Source organism: Haemorhous mexicanus, chromosome 29 (assembly GCF_027477595.1).
Source record: "Haemorhous mexicanus isolate bHaeMex1 chromosome 29, bHaeMex1.pri, whole genome shotgun sequence".
NCBI classification, from domain to species: Eukaryota; Metazoa; Chordata; class Aves; order Passeriformes; family Fringillidae; genus Haemorhous; species Haemorhous mexicanus.
This window is the reverse complement of record NC_082369.1, coordinates 2,375,574-2,400,706: the sequence shown is the minus strand read 5'-3', so window position 1 is coordinate 2,400,706 and position 25,133 is coordinate 2,375,574. Positions and strand designations below refer to the sequence as shown.

The window sequence follows — 25,133 nt, the reverse complement described above, 5'->3', positions numbered from 1 at the left end:
TCTGTAAGGTGTTGTTTCTCCTCTCCACCCTCCATGCACCTGGCAGAAGGTAAAGAGCACCTGGGAAGGTTCTGGAGCTCACCTGGGAAGGTGCACAGGGCTCTTCCTGGGGCAGGGAGCAGGTGGGGCACAGCTGGATGCAGCACATCTGGGCTTGTCTCTGGATGGGTGGGTTGTGGGGCTGTGGATCTTGGTGGTGGCTCTGCAGGGACTGCCTGGCTCCCACAGCTCTCTCTGGGCACTCTGCCCTCCTCACCAAGATCTTCCTGGAGGACAGGGATGTCCCCATGTCCTGATCAGGCTGCTCTGGCCACAGGTCCCTCCCCAGGAGCCAAAAGAGCAAGAAGTCCCTCTCCACCAGGAGCTCTGTGTGCCCTGGGGAGCTCCTTGAGCCCCCAGGGGCTCCTGCTGGCCCTCAGCCCCCTGTACCTTGTCCCCTGCAGGTCAAAGCCTCCCTGAGGGGGCTGATGGAGGAGCTGGGCAGCACCACCCCTACATCCACAGCATCAACCCCCACAGTGGGAAAGAGCCCTTTGTGTGAGAGCCTGGCTGCAGGGATGGGGATGGGGAACTGCTGGGGCCCTGCAGCCTCCTCACTCTCTGTCTCTCTTGCACTGCATGGTTTGGGGTGTGCCAGGCTGGCCAGGACCTGCTCTGGATCAGCACCTCTGTGCCCCAGGCTTGACTCCAGGCAAGTGGTGGAGCAGCTCTGAGCCTGTGGGGTCCTGGGGACCATCCAGATCAGCATCTTAGGACACGCTCCAGGTATTCCCTACCCCAGAGCACCCTGGTGCTGTCCCCTCTGCAGCTGTGACACCACTGACCCCCCTCTGCCCCCACAGATGGATGTACCAGAGTTCTTGGAGAGGGACAGGTCTGTGGTGAGCAGAGAGGAGCTGAAGGGCACCAGCATGAACCTGCAGCACTGTCCCTGGGAGACTGCTTCAAGTGAAGCTCCTGCTTTGGGGGTGCAGCTGTGGCAGCAGACCATCCCCTGCAGGTGCTTTCCCTGTGTGCTGGTGCCCAGTGAGACACAGAACTGGGTGAGCTGGGGATGAACTCTGCCTCTAGGGAGCCTGAATGGGAAGGATCCCTCCTGGAGGAGCCTGGGGATGCTGTCCTGGCACTGACTCTCCCTGTGCTGCAGGACCCCAGCAAGTACAGGTGTGGGAAGCCCAAGGTGATTTTGTGGGCTGGCCAGGTGTCTTAGGCTGGAAGATGTTCGTGGGGGTGTGTTCTATTCCCATCTGTCAGAGCTGGGGCAGTTCTCCTCTGTCCATGGGGCAGTTTTCTTTATCTCTCCCACAGCCAACCCTCCCTCCAGGAGATCTCTGCTGTCCATGGCCAGTGAGTGTCCCTGCAGGGCTGATCAAATTCCAGCATCCCATGGGGAGATGCTCCACCCAGGGGAGGAGCCAAGCATTCCTACCTGGATCCAATCTGACGTGGGAACAGCACAGCAGCCTTTGCCCACTGCATTCCCAGAGGAGCAGCTTTCTGCTCCCCTGCATTCCCAGAGGGAGAGCAGGCCCATCTCCAGCAGCCCTGGAGCTCCAGAGGAAAACTCCCCCCTTGTGCAGGATCCCTGCTCCAGCAGAAGCATAGCTGGCACTGCAGGAGGGCTGAGCCCCCCTGGGATGGGACTGTGCCACCACCCTGAGCCCCCCTGGGATGGGACTGTGCCCCCACCCTGAGCCACCCTGGGATGGGACTGTGCCACCACCCTGAGCCCCCCTGGGATGGGACTGTGCCACCACCCTGAGCCCCCCTGGGATGGGACTGTGCCACCACCCTGAGCCCCCCTGGGATGGGACTGTGCCACCACCCTGAGCCACCCCGGGATGGGACTGTGCCACCACCCTGAGCCCCCTGGGATGGGACTGTGCCACCTCCCTGACACACAGAGGGGCAGGGCCTGCTCTGACTCTGGCAGTGGTGGTTTTCTATTAATTTTCCTAGTAAAGAACTGTTATTCCTATTGCCATATCTTTGCCTGAGAGCCCCTTAATTTCAAATTTATAATAATTTGGAGAGAAAGGGTTTACATTCTCCATTTCAGGGAGGCTCCTGCCTTCCTTGGCACACACCTGTCTTTTCCACCCGGCGGCTGTGCTGGAGGAGCACCCAGCTGCAGCGGCTCCTCAGGCCGTGCTGTGCCTGCAGGTGAGCAGGGACAGGGCTGGGGACAGATGGCAGTGCTGCCAGCTCTGGGCACGGGTGGCCCCGTGGAATGGGGGCAGGCTGTGCCCAGGGCTTTGTCCTCCCTCTGCCCAGGGAGACCCCCCCTTGCCCTGCTCTCTGCCTTTTCTATCAGCCTTTGCTGTCCCTTCTCTGGGCTCTGCCGCCCCTTGCTCAGCTCTGTTCCCCCTCCAGGCTCTGCCACCTCTTGCCCAGCTCCCTGTTCCCCCTCTTGGCTCCCTGATCCCTGCCCTGCTCCCTGCAGCTTTCTGGGGATGCTGCAGAGGCCCAGGGCTGCCGTAATGCTGCAGAAGACCCTGGGGATGGTCCTAGGGCCTGTCCCTGCCCCTGTGCCAGGCCACCATCACCATCCCAGCCTTTGCCCCGGGCCAGCACCCAGAGGTGGGAGCCCAGCAGGGCTGGGAGTGCCTGGGTCCCCTCTGGGGGTGCCAGTGCTGTCTCTGCCCCCACAGGTGGCAGCACAGGGCCACGGTGGTCCAGGCCTCTCTCTTGGTCCAGCTCTGCACCAGGGCACGGAGATGGAGGTGATGCTGCTGCAGGGGCTTTGTGCTGAGCACCTCTTACCTGGCCCTGTCCCAGCTGCCTCCTGGGCCTGGGGCAGGAGCTGGCTGCCTGATGTGGGTCCCCAGGAGAAGCTGTGCCTTTGTGCCCCTGGATCCCTGTGCTCCTCTGTGACATGGGGATGGCTGGGGCACCCTCCCGGGTGCAGCCTTGCAGCAGTGCCATGTGCCAGGGACAGTTCTGGCGTGTCCCTGTGTGCCAGGGACAGTTCTGGTGTGACACATTCCACTCTGCTGTGCTGGCAGTGTCCCTTTTCACTATCTGTGTTTCTTTGCTCTGTCACTTCTCTAGTTCTGGGGGTGTCTCTGGGGATGAGGGGGGTGGTGTGATCCTGTCTGGGACTTGGAGGAAACAGGGCAGGGTAATCCTGCTGTGGGGATCAGCCTGGGGCTGGGGAAGGGACCCTTTGTCACGGCTTTAGAGCCCGTGGGGGTGGCAGGTCAGGGAGAGCTACTCTCCCAGGCCTGAGCTCTGTGTGGGGGCATCCCAAGGCTCAGAACTCCAAAGAGATGGTGGGAAATGGGCTCTCATTACAGAGAGGCAGGCTCTGAGTCCATGGGGCTCTCGGTGATGTGACACACGGGGGTGTGTCCCTGTCCCTGTTCCCAGCCCTGCCTGATGCTCTGTTGTCTTTTTCCCAACCCGGAAATGAAACTCGAGATCATTTTAGTAAGGAGGTAATATAAGAGCAGATCTTTATTTTCTCTATTCCATCACAAAGGCCTTCAGAGGGAGTCATGGAAAGTTGTCCACAAAAGCCCAACCCCACTGGGATGAGTACATATTTGTAGATTTTAGGAAATTAGCATAATTGATTAAAAGCACCAATTAGGAAGACAAGTGGTGATTCAAGTCCAACCCCTCCTCTGGAGCCCCCTGCCTTGGTACCAGCTGTGCTTTGTCCATGAAATGTATCTCAAAGAGTTGTTCTCGGCCTTGGTTCCCAGGAAGGACCAAGATAGCACAAGGGGGCTCAGAACTCTGGAATTTGTTTTGTCTTTCTGCTTGGGGAAAGGCCATGGAAAAGTACTGGGAAAATGAGTCACTAATACAATAGGCTACAGAGTTACAGATATTTGTGTGACAAATACAGATAACGTAGAAAAGAAAAAAGAGGCAAAACTGAACGGCCCCAGCTCAGCCCCTCTCCTCAGGCCCAGGAGAAGCAGCAGCTGCAGGAGCAGCTCCTGGGGCTGAGGAGCTGCAGGGGCTGTGGGATGAGGTGCAGCAGCTGCAGGAGGACACAGCCCGTGATGGTCCAGCAGCTGGCACAGCTGGAGAGGCGCAATTGGAGAGGCACAGCTGCCTGGGCCAGGAGGTCAAGGAGCTTGGGCAGGTCTGTTGGGGGATGCTCCTGCTCTTCTGGGGCTCCACAGGGCTCTCCTGGGCACATGTGGTGGTCCCTTGGGGGAGTGCACTGGGCAGGGCTCAGGCTGTGCCTCCCTTCTGCCTCCCTGCAGTGCTTGGTGGAGATGGAGGCTGGGAGATGGATGCAGCTGGGGAAGGAGAGCCCTGATCCAGCACACCTTGGAGCAGTCACAGAGTCGGAAAGGTAAAAAGGGGGTCTGACCCCCTCATCCCCCTGGGTAAGGGCAGGTCCTGCAGGCTGGGTGTGTCTCTGCACAGCCTCTCCCGAGGGGTCACGGCATGGCTGTCCCCACAGAGCTGTGGCTGTCCCCACGTGTGCTGTCCTCACAGAGCTGTGGCTGTCCCCACGCGTGCTGGCTGTCCTCACAGAGCTGTGGCTGTCCCCACAGAGCTGTGGCTGTCCCCACGTGGGCTCTCTGTCCCCACAGAGTTGCACCAACAGCAGAGGCAGAGGCTGCTGCTGGAGCCTGGTGCAGAAATATCCCCACCCGGAGCAGGACAAGGAGAACCTTTGGGATGAGGTTCTTCCACAGGACCTGGCAGGGAAACTCCAGGCAGCCCCTTCCTCGGCTGCCCTGGGCTGGGGCTGCACCCAGACACGGCAGGGTGTGCCCAGCCCGTCCCTGTCCCTGTCCATGTCCCCACGCTCTGCTCCAGGCTGTGGAGATCCCCCGGGCACGCCCCAGCCTTGGGGCTGGAGTAGCACATCTCAGTCTCCTCAGCAGGGAGTGAGGAGAGGCTGCTTCCACCTTGGGGCAGTCCCCATCTCACCATTGTCCCCTCAAAGGCAGCTGCAGGACCCGGTGGGGAGGGACCTGAGCAGCTCCTGGGGGACACCAGCCTCATCCTCCCTGTGAGCTGCCCCTCACCACCTCCCCACAGCCCCTGGGGAGCTCCACGGCCCTGAGACCCTCAGCCTGGCCTTCCCTGGCTGCCTCTGAGCCTGGGCTGCCCCTGGGCTGCTGCCACTGTCTCATTTCGAGGGGTCTGAACCCTCTGAAGCTTGGGAAGGCTGTGAGGGTGGGGGTTCAGCACCTTTTGAGTTTTCAGTGGGTTGTTTGCCCACCTTTTAATCCTTTGAAGCTAAAAGAGGTCTTTGCATGTAACTCTGGCCTTGAGACTGTTTGCAGGATGCTGGGAGGGAGGTCAAGGAGGGACGGAGGTGTGAGGGAGCTCTTTAGCCCCTAGAGAAGGGGTGGTCAGCAGGCTTGGGACAGACTTACCTGCTTCCTATCAAGACAGGGAGGATTTTTTTGAATGACCTGGCTTAGCTGATGACATCAGACTTTAACTCCTCAGCCTGTTAGGGTAAGGAGTGCTGGCAGCAGTAATGTCACCAGCTGGAACAGGAGCATTTCTAGAAAGGTTTGGTGCAGTTAATCACAGTTGGGCTTCTCTTGAGCAGGAGTGAAGAATTGTACACTCCTCCCTGAGCCACCTGTGCAGCTCCAGTTAGACACTGTCCCACAGCATCCTCTCTCAAGGCATTCCTCTGAGGAACTGCAGTATCTCCTGAAGCCAACCTCCTCTTTCCTCATAAACAGGATCTATTTCAGGAGCAGATGAAATAATCCCATGAAAATGCTGTGTCCTGGTCTTGAGTTATAATGGCTTTGGGAGCCTTAGGACTGAGAGGTGCATGAAGGTTGTAGGATGAAGGGTCATCAAGAGTCCCTCAAGTCCCTCAGAGGGACTTGGATTTAAATTCAAGAACCCAACTATTTTCCACTCTGTGACTGAGGTGAGATTTGATGGTGGGAAGATGGACCAGTAATAGCCAATCCTGCCCTCTGGGAAGCCATTTCACCTTGTCCTGTCCCTGCAGGCCCTGGTCCAAAGTGCCTCTCCAGCTCTCCTGGAGCCCCTTTAGGCACTAAAAGGGGCTCTGAGATCTCCCTGGATCCTTCTCTTCTCCAGGCTTAAAGGGTTTTGGTTACACCAGGTCCTGCTGCCTGGGAGGGATTCAATTTTCCCACTTGAGGTGAGTTTGGGTTTTCCAGTGCTCAGCATTGCATCCCAGAGCTCACAGACCAAGACCAGCCCCACTCAGAGCTTCACTTGGACTTCCTGAACAGGGTTTGAGGGCAGCTCTCTCATGGACTGCATTTATTGTCCTGTTTACAATGGGCAGCTGGTGCATAAATTATTATACTGCTTAAATTGCTGTTAATCAACTCCTGTGAGGATCATGGGAAATAAAAGTAAATCATAAAACATCTTCCCCTCACCTCTCCCTTCTCCCCAGGCTCAACTTCCATCCCAAATTCTCCACCTCCTCCCCCACAGCTGTGCAGGGGGATGGGCAATGGGGGTTGTGCTCAGTCCATCACCCCTTGTCTTTGCTGCTCCTTCCTCTTCCTCCTCCTCTTCCTCTTCCCCTGCTCTAGCCTGGAGTTCCTCCCATGGGTCCAGCCCTTCAGGAGCCTCCACCATGGACAGATCCCTGAGGTTCTGCATGATCTGCTCCAGCCCCAGGGGCTTGCCCGAGCACAGCCTTTGCACAGGCTCAGAGCTCCCTCAGGGCACATCCCCTGCTCTGCTCAGGCTCCTGCGGGGGCTGCAGTCCATCTCTGCTCCCTGTGCACCTCCCTGGGCTGCAGGGGCACAGCCTGTGTTACCCGGGCCTCCCAGGGAACTTCTGCTCTCTTTTCACATAGGCACAGGAGCCCCATGTGAAACTATGATGATTAAAGTAATTAATCTAGAAAACCTTAAGAAATGGTGTATCCATCAAGGATCACTGGAAAAAAATACAAGAGCCCAAGAAAAAGGGTGGGGTTGGACTTGAGCTTTAAAGTCCTTTTCAGCCTAAGCCATTCCATGATTCTAGCAAAGCCTGGTGGTTGCCCTACAATTCTCAAGGGTGAAGCAGGACTCTGCCAGAGCCCAGGAACAGCCCCAGCTCTCTCTGCAGGTCATCAGGGCCCTGCATTCATCAAATCCACATCAATCCAATTTACTGGGGAAAGTGTTTTGATGGACTGTGTCAAAAGTCTCACAGAAGTCTGGGCAGGTGCCATCAACAGCTCACCCTTTATCTGCTGATGGAGTCACCCCATCAGGGAAGGCCACAAGACCAGTGAGGGATGGCTTTGCCCTCCATGAGGCTGTGCTGGCTATCCCTGATCACTCCCATGCCTAGGAATTATCAGCACTGGGCAACCTCCCAGGACACATCTGTCCCAGCTCTGCAGCTCCTCCCCAGGGGAGGCACAGGGCCAGGGGCTGAGTTCTGGGACAGGGACAGGGACAGGCGGCCAGGAAGGGCTGGAGCTGGGCCAGGGCTTGGCATGGAGCTCAGGGCAAGGTTCTTCCCTGTGAGGGTGCTGGGCACTGCCCAGGCTCCCCAGGGAATGGTCCCAAAGCTCCAGGAGCGTTTGGACAGCGCTCCCAGGGCTGCTCAGGGTGGGAGTATTGGGGTGGCTGTGCAGGGACAGGGGCTGGGATCAATGATCTCTGTGGGTCCCTTCCAGCTCAGGAGAGCCCAGCATTCTGTGTTCCTGCAGTTCCATTTAACACCTATCTGTAAAATAATGAAGCCACAAGGGCTAGCTTCTTAGCCGGATAGCTGGTCCCTCGTAGGGTAAGCGCCCCAGGCAAGCAGTCTCAGGGCCAGATACCTCAGCCCTCTGGAGGCTGGGGTGCCCTAGACCAGACTGCGGCACAGCCGTGACCCCTAGCAAGCTTAGTGATTGTCAGCTCTCAGTGAAAATCAGCTCTTTTATGGTTTCAGCTCTTAGCTTGCTCGTAGGGGCTGTGGCTGGCCGTGGCTTCTGGAAGGCAGATAAAGGATGAGAGAGGGAAGGCGGCTACAGAAAATTCCACGATGGTTTATTCTGAGGGTCTCGTGAAGGGTCCTGAAGCTGCTCTTCGAAGGAATGGGCCAAGACAGCCCCTTTTATAGGGTTAGGGAGGATTGAAAACTGACCAATTGTAAGGGTTAGGGAAACTAGCCTATGGGGTCACAGAGAGATAAGCAGGCCTGGAGGACCAGAGTGAGGACTCCTGGTTCAATTCCTATGACTCAGCAAATACCTATCTCTAAACATCCCTCCACGGAGCCATAACCGGCCCTGTGTCTGCTACACCTATGCTTGGTTTTGCAAAGGTGCCCTCAGGGAGGCTGAGTGGCAACAAGGATCATCCCTGGGCTATTGATCCTTGGAGCTGATTAACCTTGGAGCTGGTTGTCCTTGGAGCTGGCTAACCCTGGAGCTGGTTATCCTTGGAGCTGGTTAACCCTGGAGCTGGTTATCCTTGGAGCTGGTTAACCCTGGAGCTGGTTATCCTTGGAGCTGGTTAACCCTGGAGCTGGTTATCCTTGGAGCTGGTTAACCTTCGGGTTGGATATCCCTGGTTTTCCTTTAAAGGTGGAAGCGCTGCACTGAGGAATGCCCCCAGGTGCCCATCCCCTCGCAACTCCCCATAGGAGCCACAGTGAAGGGTGTGCTTTTTAATGTCAGTTATAATAAAATATTTTTACAGAGCCCAAAAAATTCAAAATAGTGCAAAACATCTCACTGTCATGCATCCATGGGAGCCGCCGCGGTGGGCGGGACAAACACACAGGCATCGGTGACACTGTGCTACAGGAGCAGGATTGGTCAGTTCAATCACATGCCAAACAGGACGCTCTGGGGAGGGGGCACAGGGCCAGGGCACCACGGTGGGGCTGCGGGGCCGAGCCCCAGCCCGGCCACGCAGGAGCAGCTGCTAGAAAAGGGTGTAAACACTGAACAGAAACGAGAGAGCAAAGTGAAACCCCCTGGTCCCAGGCAAACCCTCGAGACAAAGGAGCGTGGGAGCCGTTTGGGGTACCCTGTTTTGGGGTGGGAGGGGGCTGAGAGAGCTGTACTGAATTGTGGGATCATGAGGCCTCTGCCTGCCCCAGACTCGCAGCAAACTGGCCAGCTGGGGTGGCCACCCCAACACCACACACCCAGCCTCCCACGCACTCGCACGAGACATGCACACCACTTAGCACACAGAAATGGTGCTCACTGTGGAACTGGGGGACACAGAACTGGTGCTTACTGGGGGACTGGAGGGAGGGCTTCTCTGGGGTGGGGTGGGAAGGGTTTTGCTTGCGCCAAAGAGATCCCATGGGCTGCACTGCTCAGGGATGACAGTCCCCACTGGCCAGAGCAAAGAGGAACGAGTCCCTCTGCTCAGGTGCCCTCAGCCCCTGCCTCCCCAAGCCCTGGCATCTTGTGGGGGGCAGTGGGGTAGCCCACGGTGGCAGCAAGGCAGGGAAGACAGGATATGGGCCGGGGGCTGCTCCCGACCCTGGTGATGCTGCTGCCAGCCAGGGAGGGGACCTTGTGCAGGGCCCGTGGGGGCTGCACCCACCAACCCAACAGCCCCAATAGCCCTTCCAGGGGCAGGACACAGCCTGTCCAGCTGCCCTGTATGTACAGGTATTTACATATGTACACCTATGTGCTCAGGGCTGGCAGCTGCCCTGCTCTCAGGACACATCAACACGCTCAGAGATGGGAACAAGGGGCCATCACGCTGTGCCAGCCACTCACCAACACCCACATATGGCACAAGACACACACACACCCCCCACAGCCCTTTCCTCATGTCACTCGGCGGGGTGTGGGGCTGGGTGGGACAGTGGAGGTTCAGAGATGAGCCACTGGGGTTCCTCCATCTCAGACAGGCTGGGGAAGGGCAGACGGCACCCCTCAGCCAGGCTCAGCTCCAGTCCCTCCCTGCAGCCCCCCCAACACCAGCACCTTCCTGCGGGGTGTGCCGGGGCCCGGCTGTGCTCAGCACCGCAGTCAGCCAGCCATGGTGGCAGGGGAGGGAGGGGAGGGTCTGTCACTGCAGCCACAGCACCCCCTCCCCAGTGCCGGGGCAGCGACGCCTCTGTGGCCACTCCTATGGCTTATACACGGCTGGAGGATCCTGTCAGGTGCCGGGAGCGGGGGGCGAGGGCTGGGGGGCCAAAGGACTTTAACTGCTGCCCTCTTCGGCCGAGCGCGTGTCCGACTTGAGCTTGACGAACTCCTTGGCCACCTCGTCGTTGTTGCGCTGCGAGAGGATGCGGAGCACGGTGAGCCCGGTGTCGTCCATGTGGATGCGGCGTCCCAGGGGCAGCCAGCAGGCGCAGCCAGGGCGCTGCAGGATGTCCCGCAGCTGCAGCACGGCGATGCCCACGGTGCGGTCCTCCCGGGCGAAGCAGTAATCCTTCACACACACCTGCAGCTCGTAGCACTCGGGGCCCGTCTCCGTCCCCAGCGTGCTGAGGGGGGCAAGATGGGGTCACACTTCACCTCTAGCCCGGCCATCTAACAGCCCCTACGTGGCTGCTGTCCCCACCTATAGAAAAGCCTTTTCCTTTTTACTCCTGCTCCCCTCTCCCTGCTTCTACCAATGAGAAAATACCTAAAACATCCCATCGGGGATGAACAAACTCTCTGGCAAACCCCAGGAGGTCCCCACGTGCTGGGGTCACTTCCCCCAGCCTGTCCCCACATCCCCAGCCCGTGATGCCACTCACAACTGGAAGCTCTCGTTGTATTTGGGGGCCCAGCTGTTGTTCTTGGATTTGGTGGCGAATTTCCTCTTCTTGTCACTGAGGTGGGGCCCGATGATGTTGACCTCAATGAAGGGCCGGAAGATGCCCGAGGTCTGCCACTTGAGGTCATTGGCAGCCACCACTGCAAGGAGAGGACAGGTGAGGCTCACAGAGCACTGTCACCTGCCAGACCCCAGCACCTGGCCAGCAGGACCCACCTTTGACGGTGACTTTGTGCTCGCCACTGCTGGGGTGGGTCAGGAGCTCCACGTGGATGGACACCTCCCCAACAGGGTCCTCCACACCAGAGCCTGTGACAGACAGAGGGAGGAGATGGAAGTGCCTGTTTTCCCAATGTTCCTGACATGCCCTGCCCAACACTAACCCCTCTGAGGAGGCAGGTCACCCACCGTGGGGTGGAAAGGGGTGGGCATTAGGGTGTGTCCCAAAGGGTTGTGGGCACAGCACTGTGGGTGCAGCAGCTGTGATGGACATGGCAGGACACCCCCAGCAGCACGCTGCCTCTGCCACCCCACCCCTGTGAACCCCCCCTTGCTCAGGCAGGGCTGAGGGGCCTGTCTGGGATGGGGCAGAGGACAGTGGCCCAGCTCCCTATGCTCTGGCCACAGAGTGGTGACAGTGTCAGGGGCACAGCCCTGGATAGGAGGCACCCAGAGCCCTACCAGCGTCTCGAGGCTGACCCGCCCTCTCGTACCCCTCCATCCCAGGGACCACACCAAGCCCAGGGGTCCCTAAGCCTGGGGACCAACAGGTCAGCCCACCCCACACCACGCCAGAGCTGTGCATGCACCCGTGGATGAAGGACAGGGGTGCAAGGCAGAGGGACTCTGTGGGTCTGATGGGGTGACAGAGATCCAACAGGGCTCAGTGGGCAGCTCTCAGGGTGGGAAGAGCAGTGGAAGGAGGATATGTCCCCACGTGTCACTGAGGGTGCCAGACCGGGCCAGGGCTGGCGATGGCACATTCCCCTCCATTCCCCAGCCCCGCCCCCGCATGCTGAGCCGGGATGGAGGGGATGGCGGGTGGGGAGGGGGGCTGGGCATGGAAGGCCAAGCGGGAGTGCAGCCCCGGCCCCCAGCAGGGTGTGATGGAGGCCAAGCAGGGCCCGCGGGGGGCTCATTCCCTGCGCCCCAGGACAGGCAGACGGAGCGCGCCGAAGCAGGGCTAGTAATGGTCCTTAGGGCAGCAGGGTGGGCAGGAAGGGCACATGACGTGGCACGGCCTCCCCTAGGGCCACATGTCCCAGGGGGAGGTCACGTGGGTGCAACAGTGCTGCACCAGGCAGCAGCGCTGGGAACAATGTGGGGTGCCCAGAGCATGCGGGCAGACGCCCCTATTCCCACAGGGACAGCCCCCGACCCGCTCTGGGGGTGGTCAATATAGCTGAGCACAGTTCCTCCAAACGCCCCCCAGAGCAGCCCTGGGAGTGGCAGTTTGCCCATTCTGGGGGTCCCCAAGGCCGGCGATGCTGGGGGGTCCCCAGGCCAGCCCAGCCCGCTGTGCTGGGACTGTTACTAGCCCAGGCCGGCGGCAGGCAGGTGCAGGGGTGGGCGAGTAGCACACGTACCCTTCTCAGGATAAACCTCTTCACTAAGGGTAAACCTAATCCCTTTCCCACCATGAACTAGTGGGAAGGAGAGAGAAAGAGACAGAGACGGCACAGAGTACACAAAGAGAGGAGGAAGGAGATGAAGGAGGAAGGAGATGACAACAAAGAGAGGAGGGAGGAGATGCAAAAGAATGGAGGAGAGAAGAGATGAAGAAGAGAGATGAGGAAGAGAGGACAAAGGAGATGATATATGTGGGGAACAGGAAGAGTGGGGGGGGGGAAACAAAGAGAAAGAGAGATCAGATCTCGCAGACAGACTGACGGGCAAGCACCCGGACAACACTGCAGCAACACAGGAATGCCAGGCACCCCCAGCTCCGAGTGTGGGCTCCTGGGGACAGGGTACACCCAGGGGTGCTGGCACCCACCAGACCCAACCCCACGCCCCCAACATGGCTGGCACAGGAGGCACAGACAGGACAGACGTCCCTTGAAGGAGACTCACGGACAGCAAACGCACGTCCCACTCCCCGAGGACGCAGACAAGCCTGGCTGGGGCACCCTGCGGTGGCCTGTGACCACCACCAAGCAGCTCAGGGCCCTCCTCCAGCAGCCAAGGGACAGAACAAAGGGCAGAATTTAGAGTTGAGGGCTGATCCTGCCCTGGAAGGTGCCCAGCATCCTGCACTGCACCCCAGCACACCAGAGCCCAGATCAGGGGCTTGGGTACCCAGCATGCCCAGGACAGGCCCTGGCACAGCATCCAGATCCCATGGACCCTGTGACTGGTCTGTGCTGGGTGCCTGGGGCCATCCAGAGGGGACAAACACTGTGACACCTGGCCAGAGGGAGACCTTCCCCCCACCCACAGGCCCCATTTCCATGCCAGTGAAGCAATGCCCTGGCACTGGGGACCCACTGCTCTTGCTGGTGGGGAACTGGGGAGTGCCAGGCTGGTGCTGGGCACCACGGGCCCCTCTTCACCTGCAAGGCACAGGAGGAAAAAGCCCTTTCTTTCTCCACCCCTCTCTTCCCCACCATGAGCCTGGCTGGGGCCCCCAGCCCACTGGTACAGAGCCAAGGTGGGTCCTGGCCACGGGGCAGGCTGGGGAGGACGAGGGCAGCGTGTCCTACCCTGTGACGACTGGGTCTGCACGAAAGTTTTGATGAGGAGGTCTGTGGCCTGGGTGTAGAGGGACAGGGCGTAGCGCAGCGACTGCAGGTCAGGGCTCTTCTCCAGGAACGTTTTCTTCAGCCCCACGCCGCCAGCATGGAAGTATTGCTGGAGGGGGAAAGGCCTCAGGATGCTCAGAAGTTCTGTGAGGGTCCCCCTGGTTGTCCCCATGCCTGGGCCTCAGGGTCAGAGCCTCGTGGGCACCCCAAATGCCCCAGAGTGCCCTCACCTTGATGGTGTCCAGTGCCAGCTCCACGACGGCACACTGCTTTGGGGTCAGGCTCTTGGCTTCCTCACGCACCATGTGGTCCTGGGGGACACAGACCCTGCTCTCAGCACAGCACCAGGACCCCGCTGACCCCAGCCCAGCCAGCAAGGGGGCAGTGGTGGGGTCCTGGCAGCAGTGGTACTGGCACTCATCCTGGAACAGAGTGACCCCAGCCCCCCAGCCCTCACCTTCAGCTTGGAAAGCTGCCCCAGCTCCTTGGCCGCGTTGAAAATCATCTGTGTGCCCTGCAGAGAGCAAAGAAACAGGGACAGCCACAGTGAGCAGCCAGGCTGCAGGTGGCATGACCAGGCTGGGCACATCCTGCCAGAAGCTTCCTGCAGATCCAGAGGCTCCTCCAGGCTCCAGGGGACAGCAGCCAGGAGGGTGACACAGGTACCAGGCTGGAAGCCCCAAGTTCTCAGCACAGCTGTGAGGCTGCAGGCTTGGGGACCCCAGGGCAGGACGCCACCCTGGCATCACCCTTGACTCTGCTCAGCACCAGCAGCTCGACCCAAGAGTCCCATCCTGCTTCCTGTGCTCCAAGCACCTGCTCCAGCATCCAGCAGGGCCTGGCACAGCAGGGCACTGACCACTCGGACGTCACACACAGTGGGAGCAGAGCGCCAGAGTGAGGGACAGTGGGCATGGGAGGACGTGGACCCCACAGCCACCAAACAGCCCCTGGCCACATGGAGCCCTGCCCAGCCCCAGCAGAGCCAGGGAGGTTCCCAGCCCCTTCCCCCAGGTGGGAGACCTCTGCCTGACCTGTGCCCCCGCCATGGCAGGGGCCATGGGGCCATTCTGTGGGGCCCACAGGCACAGCAGCCCCCTGGATGGGCAGATCGTGCTTGCTGCCCTGGGCTGGCACCTCTGACTGGGCTGAGCACAAGCTCTCCTCCTCAGCTCCTCCAGTGTGCAAATGCAACTGGATAAACTGGGGCCCAGAGACCTCCACTACCTTCCCTCTCCCAGCACCAGTAGTTCCAGTCCCTCCCAACACAGGAACCTCAGCATCTCTCCCATTAACCAGTACCTTCTACAGAGGTCTGCCCCCTCCATGCCCACATCTGGTATGCCCCCATTAACCCTTTGTGCCCACCCCTCTGCCCACCCAGTTCTGTCCCATTAATTCTACCCTCAGTGTTCCCATCTTCCCCAGTCAGTGGACAGGCTGGGAGCAGGGGACACTGGTGTCCCCCAAACAGAGCACAACAGGACACTGTACTGAGCTGAGAGTCCCCAACCCAGAGCACAAGGGACAAGGGACAAGGGGAGGGAAGGGGAGAGAGCAGTGCCAAGTGGGGAGCAGAAGAGCCATGTCCTTACTTCAGCGTGACTGGGCAGCTTCACCCTGCTCTGGAAGAGAACAGCAAGGGACAGTTACTGGTGGCCCCAGCAGCATTTGGCCGCGGCTCCAGGCCCCCCCCCCGTCCCCTGGCCAGGAGGGCTCTGGCCTGTACTCTCGTCTGGCTCTGCCCAACTCTCTGCTGGTGGCACTGGTTGGGCACCAGCTCACAGCTGCAAAGGCTCAGCCCCTGCCCGCGCTGGTGGAACTGAGATGAGTGTGTCAGGTCTCTTCTGAGGATGGGCAGGTTTGCTCCCCACCCCATTAGGGGCTGGGAGATCAGAGGGAATCAGCTCACCCAGCACACTCAGCAAACTGGGCAGGAGCCAGTGTCCCCCAGGAGAGGAGGGGGAGCCGCAGGCATTGCCCAGATGGATACTGGCATGGCTCTTCCCAAGAACCAGGATCTGGGGAGCAGGCTGGGGTCACTGCTGCCCCCCCCCTAGCCAGGGCAAGAGCCCATGTGCTGGAGGAAAGCCCTTGGAGCAGAGCTGGGGCTCAGCAAGGAAGGGGGAGCGGGCTCAGAGATCCAGGGGATCCCAGCAGCCCCGGGGCCCTCACTGTTCCCAGCAAGGCCCAGCACAGGGGGTCCCCTCTTCCTGAGCCCCCCACAGTGGGATGGGGGTGTGTGGAGGGTCTCCCATGCACAAGGTCTCACCCCCTTGCTGTCCCACCAGGCAGCTGGTGCTGAGGGCTGTGGGGCAGTGTTCCCCACGGGGATGGGTGACACCCCACATCTGCCCCACGGGGACTGAACTCCACAGAGCCCCCACTCCCTACCCCGGGGACACACAGAACTGGGGCTGTCCCCAGCACACAGCACAGCACACCTCACCACAACACCACGCAGGCAACAGCACATCCAGACAGCACGACAGAGGAAGCACGGACAAGCCTGGACCTGCACAGCAGGCGGGTGTGAGACCACGAGTGTGGCCCTGGGGTGGTGACACACACGGAACCCACAGCTATTTACCTTCTCTGTCCCCTTGCCATGTTTTCTCAAGAGCGTGCCCTGTAGAAGCAATGTCAGAGGTTGAGTGTGGGGTGGGGGGACAGCATGGGACAGGACACAGGGGCACAGGTGGCAGAGACATCACAAGCTCCTGAAGGATAGCCAGTGGGGGACTGGTCCCCACCGGGATACTCAGTGAGGGCCTGGTGTCATCAGGGTGCTGGATCACCACTGGAAAGCAGGATGTTGCACTGCTGGAGAACTTGTCCTCACACTGGGACACTGCTGGGACGCAGGGATGCTGAACCTATGAGGATGATCCTTGATGGGATACAGAGATGCTGAATCCGTGAGGGATGATCCTTGCTGGAATACAGGATCCAGCTGTGTGTGGGCAGGCTCTGGTGCCCCCACACATCCTGCTTCAGCTCTGGCAGGTGCTCCCAGCACTGGGGAGGGAGCAGGGAGGGAGTAGCTGGGATTTGGCTTTGGCACGCAGAGCTCTGGTTTGTGGAGCTGGGCCCAGTGTCAGCCCCACACTGGCCCAGGAAAGAGGAACTGTGTGAAATGAGCCACAGTGCCATGTAGGGATGTGCTCAGCTCTCAGCACGGACTGCTGGAGTCAGGAAAGGGGAGCATGGAGTCAGCTGGCTGGAAAGCCTCAGAAGGAACAAGCAGCACAGGTACAGCCAAATAGGGCTTCCAGGAGGGGTTCTGGCCCTCCTGGATGATGGGTGAACAAGAGGAGCTTGTCCCACACAGAGCTGACACTGCTCTGTAGCCCAGAGCCTCAGCAAAGCTGGGACATAGGGCTCCCACGAGGTCCCCATGAGGTCCTCATGAGATTCCCATGAGATCTGAGGGGATACTCAGCCCCAGGCTGCCCCCAAGGCTTCCCCAAATGCTGCTGTTGGACACAAAAAGTGTTGGGGGACAGCAGAGGGGTGTTTGTCCCTGCAGGGATTGACACCAGCACCCAGCAGCTGGCTCCCGCTGCTCTTCCTGCACAGGTCCTGGGTCACAACAGGGATGGGGACAAGACTGGAGTGGAGGGGAATTGCCCTTCCCTTGCCCCCAGGGGCATAAACCCACAGCCACAGACTGGTCAGAAGAGGACAGAAGGAAACTGCTCAGTCAAAGCCATGCAAGGACCCAGCAGCAATGCCGAGAAGGGAACCAGCAGTCCGGGTTCCCAGGATCACATCCCGACCAGGGAAGGAGCCTCACGACTTTGCCAGCAGCCTGCCCCAACACTGAGCCCCCGGGCCAGGGACCACCGCGTCCCCCGAGAGACTTCTCCTCCTCCTGGCAGGGAAAACCTCTGCCCTCAACCCCATCACAGCCAGACCCCAGCCAGGGCCTCGAGGGGAAACTGAGGCACGAGGGAAAGGACGAGCAGCCCTGATTGCAGGCACACACGCTCCCTGCTCGTGCCTCCCGCGGTATTCCCCCCCTCAGCACGGAGCCCAGGTTTGGCAGTCCCCGATGATATGGCACTGCCATCAGCGTCCCCTCCCACCCCATCACTCCCCCTTGTCCCTCCCCACATCCCGGCACTGCCAATCTGTCCAAGGCCTCTCCACCCACCACATCCCGGAGGGGCTGGCATGTGCCCGGCCAGGAGCCAGTGCCAGGCAGGGGCGGGGACCAGGAGCTGGACCAGGTCAGGAGCCAAAGGAGGGTGTGGGCAGGGCACGGGCAGCCACACAAGACAAAAACCGGCGAGGCCAGGACCGACACAGAGCGGACAGACAGACAGACAGACAGGGAGCTGCCGTACTTACAATCATCTGCCATTGAGAGGCGAGAGGAGCAATTGGAGAGAACAACCGTGATGTGAGTGTCCGCCCCCGCCTCCTCCATCCTCCCCAGCGCCAGGCCTGGCTGCCCCCCACCCCCAGCAGGGCCACGGCTGTCCCCTGGCCGCAGCACTGAGTATCACTGCCCTGCCACTGCACCTCAGGCTCTGCACAGCCCCCGAGGAGCCCCAGCCTCACCTGCCCAGTCCCTCCTGACTGTGGGCAGGGAGCTTTAGCACAGGGGGGCTCAGTTCCAGGGACCCCAGTCAACACTTGGCTCTGACATGGACCCCCAAAACACCAACCTGTCCAGCCACCCTGTGGGCTGGCACCCAGGGACACCTGGGCAGGATATCCCCTGCCCAAGGAACCAGTCCCAGCACAGCTTTCTCCAGGGACTCTCTGCCCTCAGGAAAATCACCCAACAGAGCCACATGTCCATGCCCCCTCCTCTGCCCTAGGACAGACCCCGCTGTCTTGACAGCCTGGCTGGAAAGAGACTGGGATGGGGACTGGGATGGGGACTGGGACTCAGTGGCACCAGCATCCCTATGAGATTTGGCCACCTTTGGCCAAGGGTGTGTGAGCCCAGTCAGAAGTGACACGGGGCTGACCTGAGCCAGGCTCAGGGCTGTGACACGGTGACAGTGAAGTGGCACCACTGAGGGCTAACATGTCACCACCATGCTGTCCCTCACAGACACAGCACAGGAGCTCCACAATCCCAGAAAGGTGACATAAAGGCTGACAGCTCCAGGAACTCCAAGGAGGAGCCTGAGCCCAGCTTTGTAACGGTGACAAAAGCCACCAAAGAATGACAGGTGTGTGGCTGGTTGAGAGCATTCAGTGTCACCCTTTCCTGTCTGACTTCGAAGGAACCACTTCAGAAAGCTTCAGTTGCAGGGGTGGGGCAGACAAACAGCAATGTGATATGGCCTCAGAAAGGGATCATTCTTGCTCTGCTTTCCTAAACCCCCCAGGAGCAAGGAACAGCTCAGCCCTGCTGGGGAATATGTCTCCCCATCCTCATGAAACCCCCAGCCTCTCAACAAGGCAAACAGACAGCATCTCCCCATACTCCAGGAGCCCCTGGATTCACCTCCTGGCACAGAGAGTATGCCCACAGCCAGTGTAGATCAGTGTGGCATGGGATGCTGTCCCAGCTCTGAGGGAAGGATGGATAAGAAAGGGCCAGTGTCCCCTCTTGATGCCACAATGGAGGTGGCAGGAAGGTCCTTCACCAAAGCCAACCAAGAAGGTTCTGGAGCAAGGATGACCTATCTCTCTTCCATCCTTTCCCTGGCCAGGAGCTGGACATGAGTTTGGAGACATCAGTGAAGTCCCCACCCTCTCACATGCCATGAGGGCACCTGGCCAGCCATGTCCCACACTGGCCCCAGTCAGTCACCTGTGTCTCAGGGTCCCTGGTCCCTCTGCCCATCACTCACCGTCTGGTCTGTGAGCGGGGGTAGGACGATGGTCTTCTCCATGGTGTTCATCACCAGCTTCCAGAGCTCCTTCAGCACCCGCTTCAGCACCGTCTTCTCGCAGATCTTGGCAAAGAGTGTCAGGCTGCGGGAGGAGATCCCATGTGTCACCCCTCCCGTGCACCCAGACTCTGGAGGTCCCCCACACTGCCTGACAAGGCCAGGAGGGGCAGAGTGGGGGTTCCAGCTGCTTCCACGCTCACTTGCTGTCCAGCAGGTCCATGATGGGCTGCAGGACGTTGTCGGCGTCCTGCGCGACGCTGCTGCAGGTGCTGGCGGGGACGTTGCCGGTGCCCTTCACCTGGCTCAGGATGTCACCCATCTGCTTCACACACTCCTCAATGTGTGGCTGGAAACTGGGGACCACAACACACAGGCAGCTCAGCATATCCCCCCCAGAGCCCCTGGACACAGCTTCTGGACCCCCAGAGCTCTCCTTTGCCCACTGCCCCTGCCCTCTCACCCAGCTGTACCTGGTGGCAAAGACTCGGCTCAGATCATCCAGGACGTTGTTAAGTTTCACCTGCAGTTCCTTAAGGATATCACTGGCTTCTGTGTCCAGCTGCAGGAGGAACAGGTTGTTGAAGCTGACAGGCCTCCTGAATCAGCCCTCAGGGAAGTTTCTGCATCCCAAATGCATCCCTGGGCAGGGTGAAGCCCCTTTCCAGTCTGATATTGTGAGAGAGCAGGGTGCCATGGAGTGGGACAGTGTGAGCCCACACAAGAGTGAGGAAGGGGTCTGCTCTCAACACCGGGGAACTGGGCACAGGGGGAAAGGGAATGATCCAACCCCCCAGAGGGCTCCCTCCTGTGGCCTCCCTCCCCATACTCACATCCTTCCCACCCATGGCTTCAAACATCTTCTCAAGCTGGACACGGAGCTGCTGGATGTTGTTCATCAGGATGCAGGGCTGGAGGGATGGGATGGAGGGGGAGGTCAACACCAATAAATAAGGCTGGGACAGCTGCCCACAGCCCCAGGACCCTCCCACCTTGCACTGGGGGTTGTGAGGACAGGGATGGCACGGAAGCCACCCTGGCAGTCTGTCAAGAACTGCCATCAGCAAGGGACCGACCCACCCTGGGGTTGAGGTGACATGTGGGGACAGTAAAAGGGAGGTACATCACCACTTTCTCCTTCTCCTTGGAGCAGTAGGAGGCAAAATCCTTGGAGATGATCTCAGCGTACTGGAGCAGCACATTGCTGATGGTCTGCAGCCAAACAGGGCACCAAGGAAGACACCCAGACAGCAGCAGCAAAGGGTAAGAAGGGAGAGAAGGAAACCATGAGTCCAACAGCAGTGAAACAACCTCTGGATACATACAGGGAGCCCCCAGACCCTCTGGCCTCATGGATCACAGAATCATGGAATCATTAAGGTTGGAAAAGCCCTATAAATTCAAGTCCAACCATCACCTCAGCACGACCACCATGTTCACCACTAAACCATATCCTCAAGTGCCACATCCACATGTTTTTTAAACACTTCCAGGAATGGGGACTTCACTGCTGCCCTGGGCAGCCCATACCAGGGCTGGACAAACCTTTCAGCGAAGAAATTTTACCAACATCCAACCCAAATTTCCCCTGGCACAACTTGTGGCCATTTCCTCTCATCCTGTCCCTGTTCTCTGGGGACAGAGCCTGACCCCCCTGGCTGTCGCCTCCTGTCAGGGAGTTGTGCAGAGCCAGAAGGTCCCCCCCGAGCCTCCTTTTCTCCAGGTTCAGACTCCCCAGGTCCCTCAGCTGCTCCTGGTGCTCCAGACCCTTCCCCAGCTCCGTTCCCTTCTCTGGACATGCTTCAGCCCTTCAATGTCCTTCTTGTAATGAGGCACCCCAAACTGACCCCAGGATTTGAGGTAGGGCCTCAGCAGTGCCCAGCACAGGGGGGTAATCACTGCCCTGATCCTACTGGCCACACCACTGCTAGTACAGACCAGGTGCCATTGGCCTCCTTGCCCACCTGGGCACACATGGCTCATGTTCATGCACCAGGAGCCACACACATGGGCATAGCCACTGGAAGTCAGATCCAGCACAGCTGGTCTCCATGGGCTGCTCCAGCACAGCTGCAAAGGCAACAGCCACCAAGCCTACATGCAACTCCCTCTTACATTGCAGCAAGATGAGATTTAATTAATCTATATTAATTAAGCAAATAACTTATCAATTATCTCGTAATTAATTAACTAATATCCTGTGCTAGGAGAGCCAGGAGTGTTCCAGTGTGTGTTGGTAGCATACTGGCTGCCCATAGCTGGATGGAGGGGGCACAGGTAGCCCAGGAGCCCCAGGCAGGGCTGGCACTGGGGTCCCAGGGGTGGTGCTGACCCCTGCCCTGGCAGGTGCCCACCTTGGCAAACCGTCGCATGTAGTGCCCCACAATCTGAGGGTCAGGGCACTCCAGCTTCTTGATGATCTCAAAGCTCTGGTTGAGCTGGGAGAAAACATCCACCACAGAGCAGGAGAAGAGCGCATGCTCCGAGGTCTGCTGGAACTGTAGGAGTGAGACGAGGTGTCAGCAGGATGTGTGGGGGAGATTTTGGCCCCAGTCAGGACATTCTGGGCATCAGGGGACAAGCCCTCTCCTCTGAGACTGCACCCCTGGTCCTGCTCATACCCCATCCTTCTTGTCCCGCTCCAGTGCTCCGTGCAGGAAATCCCGTGACACCTCTTCATTCTCATCCAGCCACTGGATGACAAAGGGCTCGAACCAGCTGGAAGAGAGACCCACCCGTGGTGAGGCCAGCAGCCCTCGTGGTGCCAGTCCCCTGTCCGGCCCCAGGGCTGCACTCACGCGGGGTACTCGGGCACGCGGCTCTTGAAGGAGGGCAGCTCAGTGACGTACTCGTTGTATAGCCACTTCACCTTGAAGTGCAGGTTCATGTAGTCTGCGCTCTTGCACAGACGGTGCTTCTCATGCTCTGCATGGGGAAAGAGCCTGGGGCTCACTCTGAGTCCCAAATCTGGGGCGTGGCTCCCCAGGGGCAGCTCCAGGGTGAAAAGGTTGAAGTGCTTCTGGGCGGGGGGGGGTAAGCTATGCATGGTGTTGATGAGGAGATGAAATGGGTTCGCCCAGGGAACAGGTGAGGTGTGAGCTGAGGACAGCTCCTGCCTGGTTCCCTCCTCCCTGGCTCAGGGTGGCAGGTGGGACTCACCCTCCATGGCGTACTTCATGTCCTGAGCAAAGAGGTTCCACATCACCTCAGCGCTGATCTTCCCCACGTTCAGTTCCTGGGGGAACCTGGGGCGAGGGGAGAGTGTGAATCACAGAATCATTGAGGGTGGAAAAGACCTCCAAGGTCATGGAGTCCAACCTGTGAATGATCCCCCCCTTGCCACCTAGCCCAAAGCACTGAGCGCCAGATCCAGGCCTTCCTTGGACACCTCCAGGGATAGGGACTCCAAACTTCTTTGGGCAGCCCCATTCAATGCCTGACAACCCTTTCCATGAATTCTTCCTGATGTTCGACCTGAACCTCCCCAGCACAGCTCTATGAACACAGGGTGAATGAGCCCTCCATGTGGACAGACATCCCTCACACACCTCCCAGCAGTCTCAGCTTTCCCATCTATAGAATAGATGTCATAACCAGTTCCAAAGGCCTCAAGATCCTACTGCCTCCATGTGGGCACCCTTTGTGGGCACAGCAGTGTCCCCTTCCCCAGCACCTACTCACTGGTTCAGGCAGGGTGTGTAGGAGTTCTTGTCTTCCTCAATAATGGAGACAATCAGGGTGATGAGCTTTGACCAGAAATCCAGGTTTTTGATGCTGGGGCCCTGCTCCTCAGGGGGCACCTCACCTTTCTTAGTCTGGAGGGGTAGGGACACAGTGGAAAATTTGGTCACCCCAGTGCAGGGATCTACTTTGTGTCAGGGCTAACAAGGGAGCAGGAGGGAATACCCAGGAGGCCCCATGCAACTCCCTTTGTCTGTACTGATCTCAACCCCACAGCTCCAACTCCTAGGCCTGGGGATCATTCTGCACAGAACTGAGCACTCTGGAGAGGGAGCAGGAGCATGAGGAAAAGGAGAAGGGCATGGGATGGGGAGGTCAGTGCCCAGCATCCCCTGCCCACGCACCGGGTCGGTCTGGTACTCGCGGCTGTAGAGCTCGTGGCAGTTGTTGAAGATGTACTCGTAGGTGGAGTTGAGACAGGCCTTCACACAGTCCTTCACCACCTGGCTGGCTCGTGGGGGGCTCTGCAGCTCCTGGACCTGGTGTGCAGAGTGGGCATGGTGTTTGGAGCACCCCCAGACCCCACCCAGGAGCACCACAGGCCAGCATAACCCCAACCCACAGAGAACCAGGGCCAAAGGGAGTCAGATCCCCTGAGGGACAGGGAAAGTAGGGCCCCAGCAGTACCTTCATCCGAAAGAAGGTGATGCTGGTCAGCAAATCCACTGTGGACTTCAGGTCCTGCAGCCGTTCGGGGCTGCTGGCAGGGAAGTTGTTCTGGAAAGGAAACAGGGGACTTGCCCTCAAAATTCACAAGGGCAAGTGAGGGTGAGGGAGCAGCCACCTGCTGCTTCAGGTGGGGACACTGAGGCAGGGCAGGCACCTTACCCGGTACATGGAGAGGTCGATGCGCAGGGAGTTGTGCAGCTGGTCCAGGAGCTTGACAAAGCGATCTTTCTGTGGAGAGACGCCCCGGGGGCAGGTGAGCAGGGGAAAGGCGGCAGGGACCGATCACCCACCCATCTTTCTCTGCTCTCAGCTCAGCCCTCACTCATCCCTCTCCTTCCTTCCTTCCTTCCTTCCTTCCTTCCTTCCTGAGCCCTGACTGGGCAGGGCAGGACATGTTTGCAGAGAAGAGCACCTCCTTGCTGGTGGCTGGGGCTCATTTGAAGCCCTCAGCAGCTCCTGGGGCACATGTGGATGTGCCAGGTGAGGTTCAGGATGGAGAGGTGACACCACTGTCATTGCTGGGAGGCTGACAAGCTGCTCTGTCTGCCCTGTCCACTAGAACACCCCTGAGCCTGCACTCAGGACAAGATCTGGGAGAGGGGCTGCAGGATCAGCAGCCCCTCAACTGGGGCTTTCCAAGAGCTCAGGAAAAGGGGCAGAGAAAGCATGTGCAGTGCTGGCCTATCTTGAGGGTAGCCCCAGGAGTTGGACATTTCCATGACTCCTCACTCACCCCACTGGGCTGCATCAAGGGACATGGGCAGGGAACACCCCGTGTGGGGGTTCTCCACTGGGGCTGAGGGGCTGTAGTTCAGCTCAGCCCAATTCTCACCCAGGGAGCACAGGGCAGAAGGATGCAAATTCCATCTTGGGTTGTGGATTGGATCAGGGGTCACAGCTGATGGCAAAGCAACTCATCACAGAGTCCCAGACTGGTTTGGGTTGAAAGGGACCTTAAGGACCACCTTGTCCCACCCCCTGCCATGGGCAAGGACACCTTCCACTATCCCAGGTTGCTCCAAGCCCTGTCCAGTCTAGTCTTGAACATTTCCAGGGATGAAACAGCCACGGCTGCTCTCAGGTCAACCTCAGTCCTCACTCCCTCACAGGGAAGAATTTCTTCCCAATATTGGCCCCAAAATGTTGTTGGGGAGCATTTCCCTTTGCGTTCCTGCTGGTGGAGAGGCTTTGGACAGCCATGTGGGCCTGCCATAAGAGCCCTGGGCTCCCCCCTCAGCACTGGCTATACAGGTCAGGGCTGACCCGCAGGGCTCTGGAGAGTCCGGAGCAGCGTCTGAGTCCTGGACAAGAGCACAGGGGAGGGATGGGCAGCGAGCCCATGGCTCGGCCATGGCCACAGCCTGTGCTGGCCACTGCAAACCTCCGGCGCTGGCGGGGATGGCCCAGCCGGGCCCTGGGCCGGGCCGTGCGTCCCCAACACCCAAGGAGCGGCTGCAGCACTCTAACACTG

The 25,133-nt window shown here is 59.3% G+C and overlaps 1 protein-coding gene across 1 annotated transcript in view; it reads right to left on the bottom strand.

Moving 5' to 3' along the window:
- Nucleotides 1-8,566: 8,566 nt before the first annotated feature.
- UNC13A (unc-13 homolog A) overlaps nucleotides 8,567-25,133 on the bottom strand; it is a 37,821-nt gene continuing 21,254 nt past the window's right edge. Inside the window, exons 22-42 of the mRNA XM_059870004.1 lie at nucleotides 23,822-23,890; nucleotides 23,621-23,710; nucleotides 23,338-23,472; nucleotides 22,934-23,067; nucleotides 22,412-22,497; nucleotides 22,051-22,177; nucleotides 21,874-21,970; nucleotides 21,607-21,750; nucleotides 20,381-20,464; nucleotides 20,086-20,163; nucleotides 19,726-19,814; nucleotides 19,456-19,608; nucleotides 19,214-19,337; nucleotides 15,988-16,026; nucleotides 14,993-15,022; nucleotides 13,855-13,911; nucleotides 13,628-13,708; nucleotides 13,359-13,506; nucleotides 10,873-10,965; nucleotides 10,637-10,796; nucleotides 8,567-10,378 (exon numbers count right to left, since the gene is read on the bottom strand). Of these exons, the coding sequence (XP_059725987.1) occupies nucleotides 10,090-10,378; nucleotides 10,637-10,796; nucleotides 10,873-10,965; nucleotides 13,359-13,506; nucleotides 13,628-13,708; nucleotides 13,855-13,911; nucleotides 14,993-15,022; nucleotides 15,988-16,026; nucleotides 19,214-19,337; nucleotides 19,456-19,608; nucleotides 19,726-19,814; nucleotides 20,086-20,163; nucleotides 20,381-20,464; nucleotides 21,607-21,750; nucleotides 21,874-21,970; nucleotides 22,051-22,177; nucleotides 22,412-22,497; nucleotides 22,934-23,067; nucleotides 23,338-23,472; nucleotides 23,621-23,710; nucleotides 23,822-23,890 (2,307 nt within the window). The 3' untranslated portion in view covers nucleotides 8,567-10,089. The remainder of the gene's footprint in view (nucleotides 10,379-10,636; nucleotides 10,797-10,872; nucleotides 10,966-13,358; nucleotides 13,507-13,627; nucleotides 13,709-13,854; nucleotides 13,912-14,992; nucleotides 15,023-15,987; nucleotides 16,027-19,213; nucleotides 19,338-19,455; nucleotides 19,609-19,725; nucleotides 19,815-20,085; nucleotides 20,164-20,380; nucleotides 20,465-21,606; nucleotides 21,751-21,873; nucleotides 21,971-22,050; nucleotides 22,178-22,411; nucleotides 22,498-22,933; nucleotides 23,068-23,337; nucleotides 23,473-23,620; nucleotides 23,711-23,821; nucleotides 23,891-25,133) is intronic.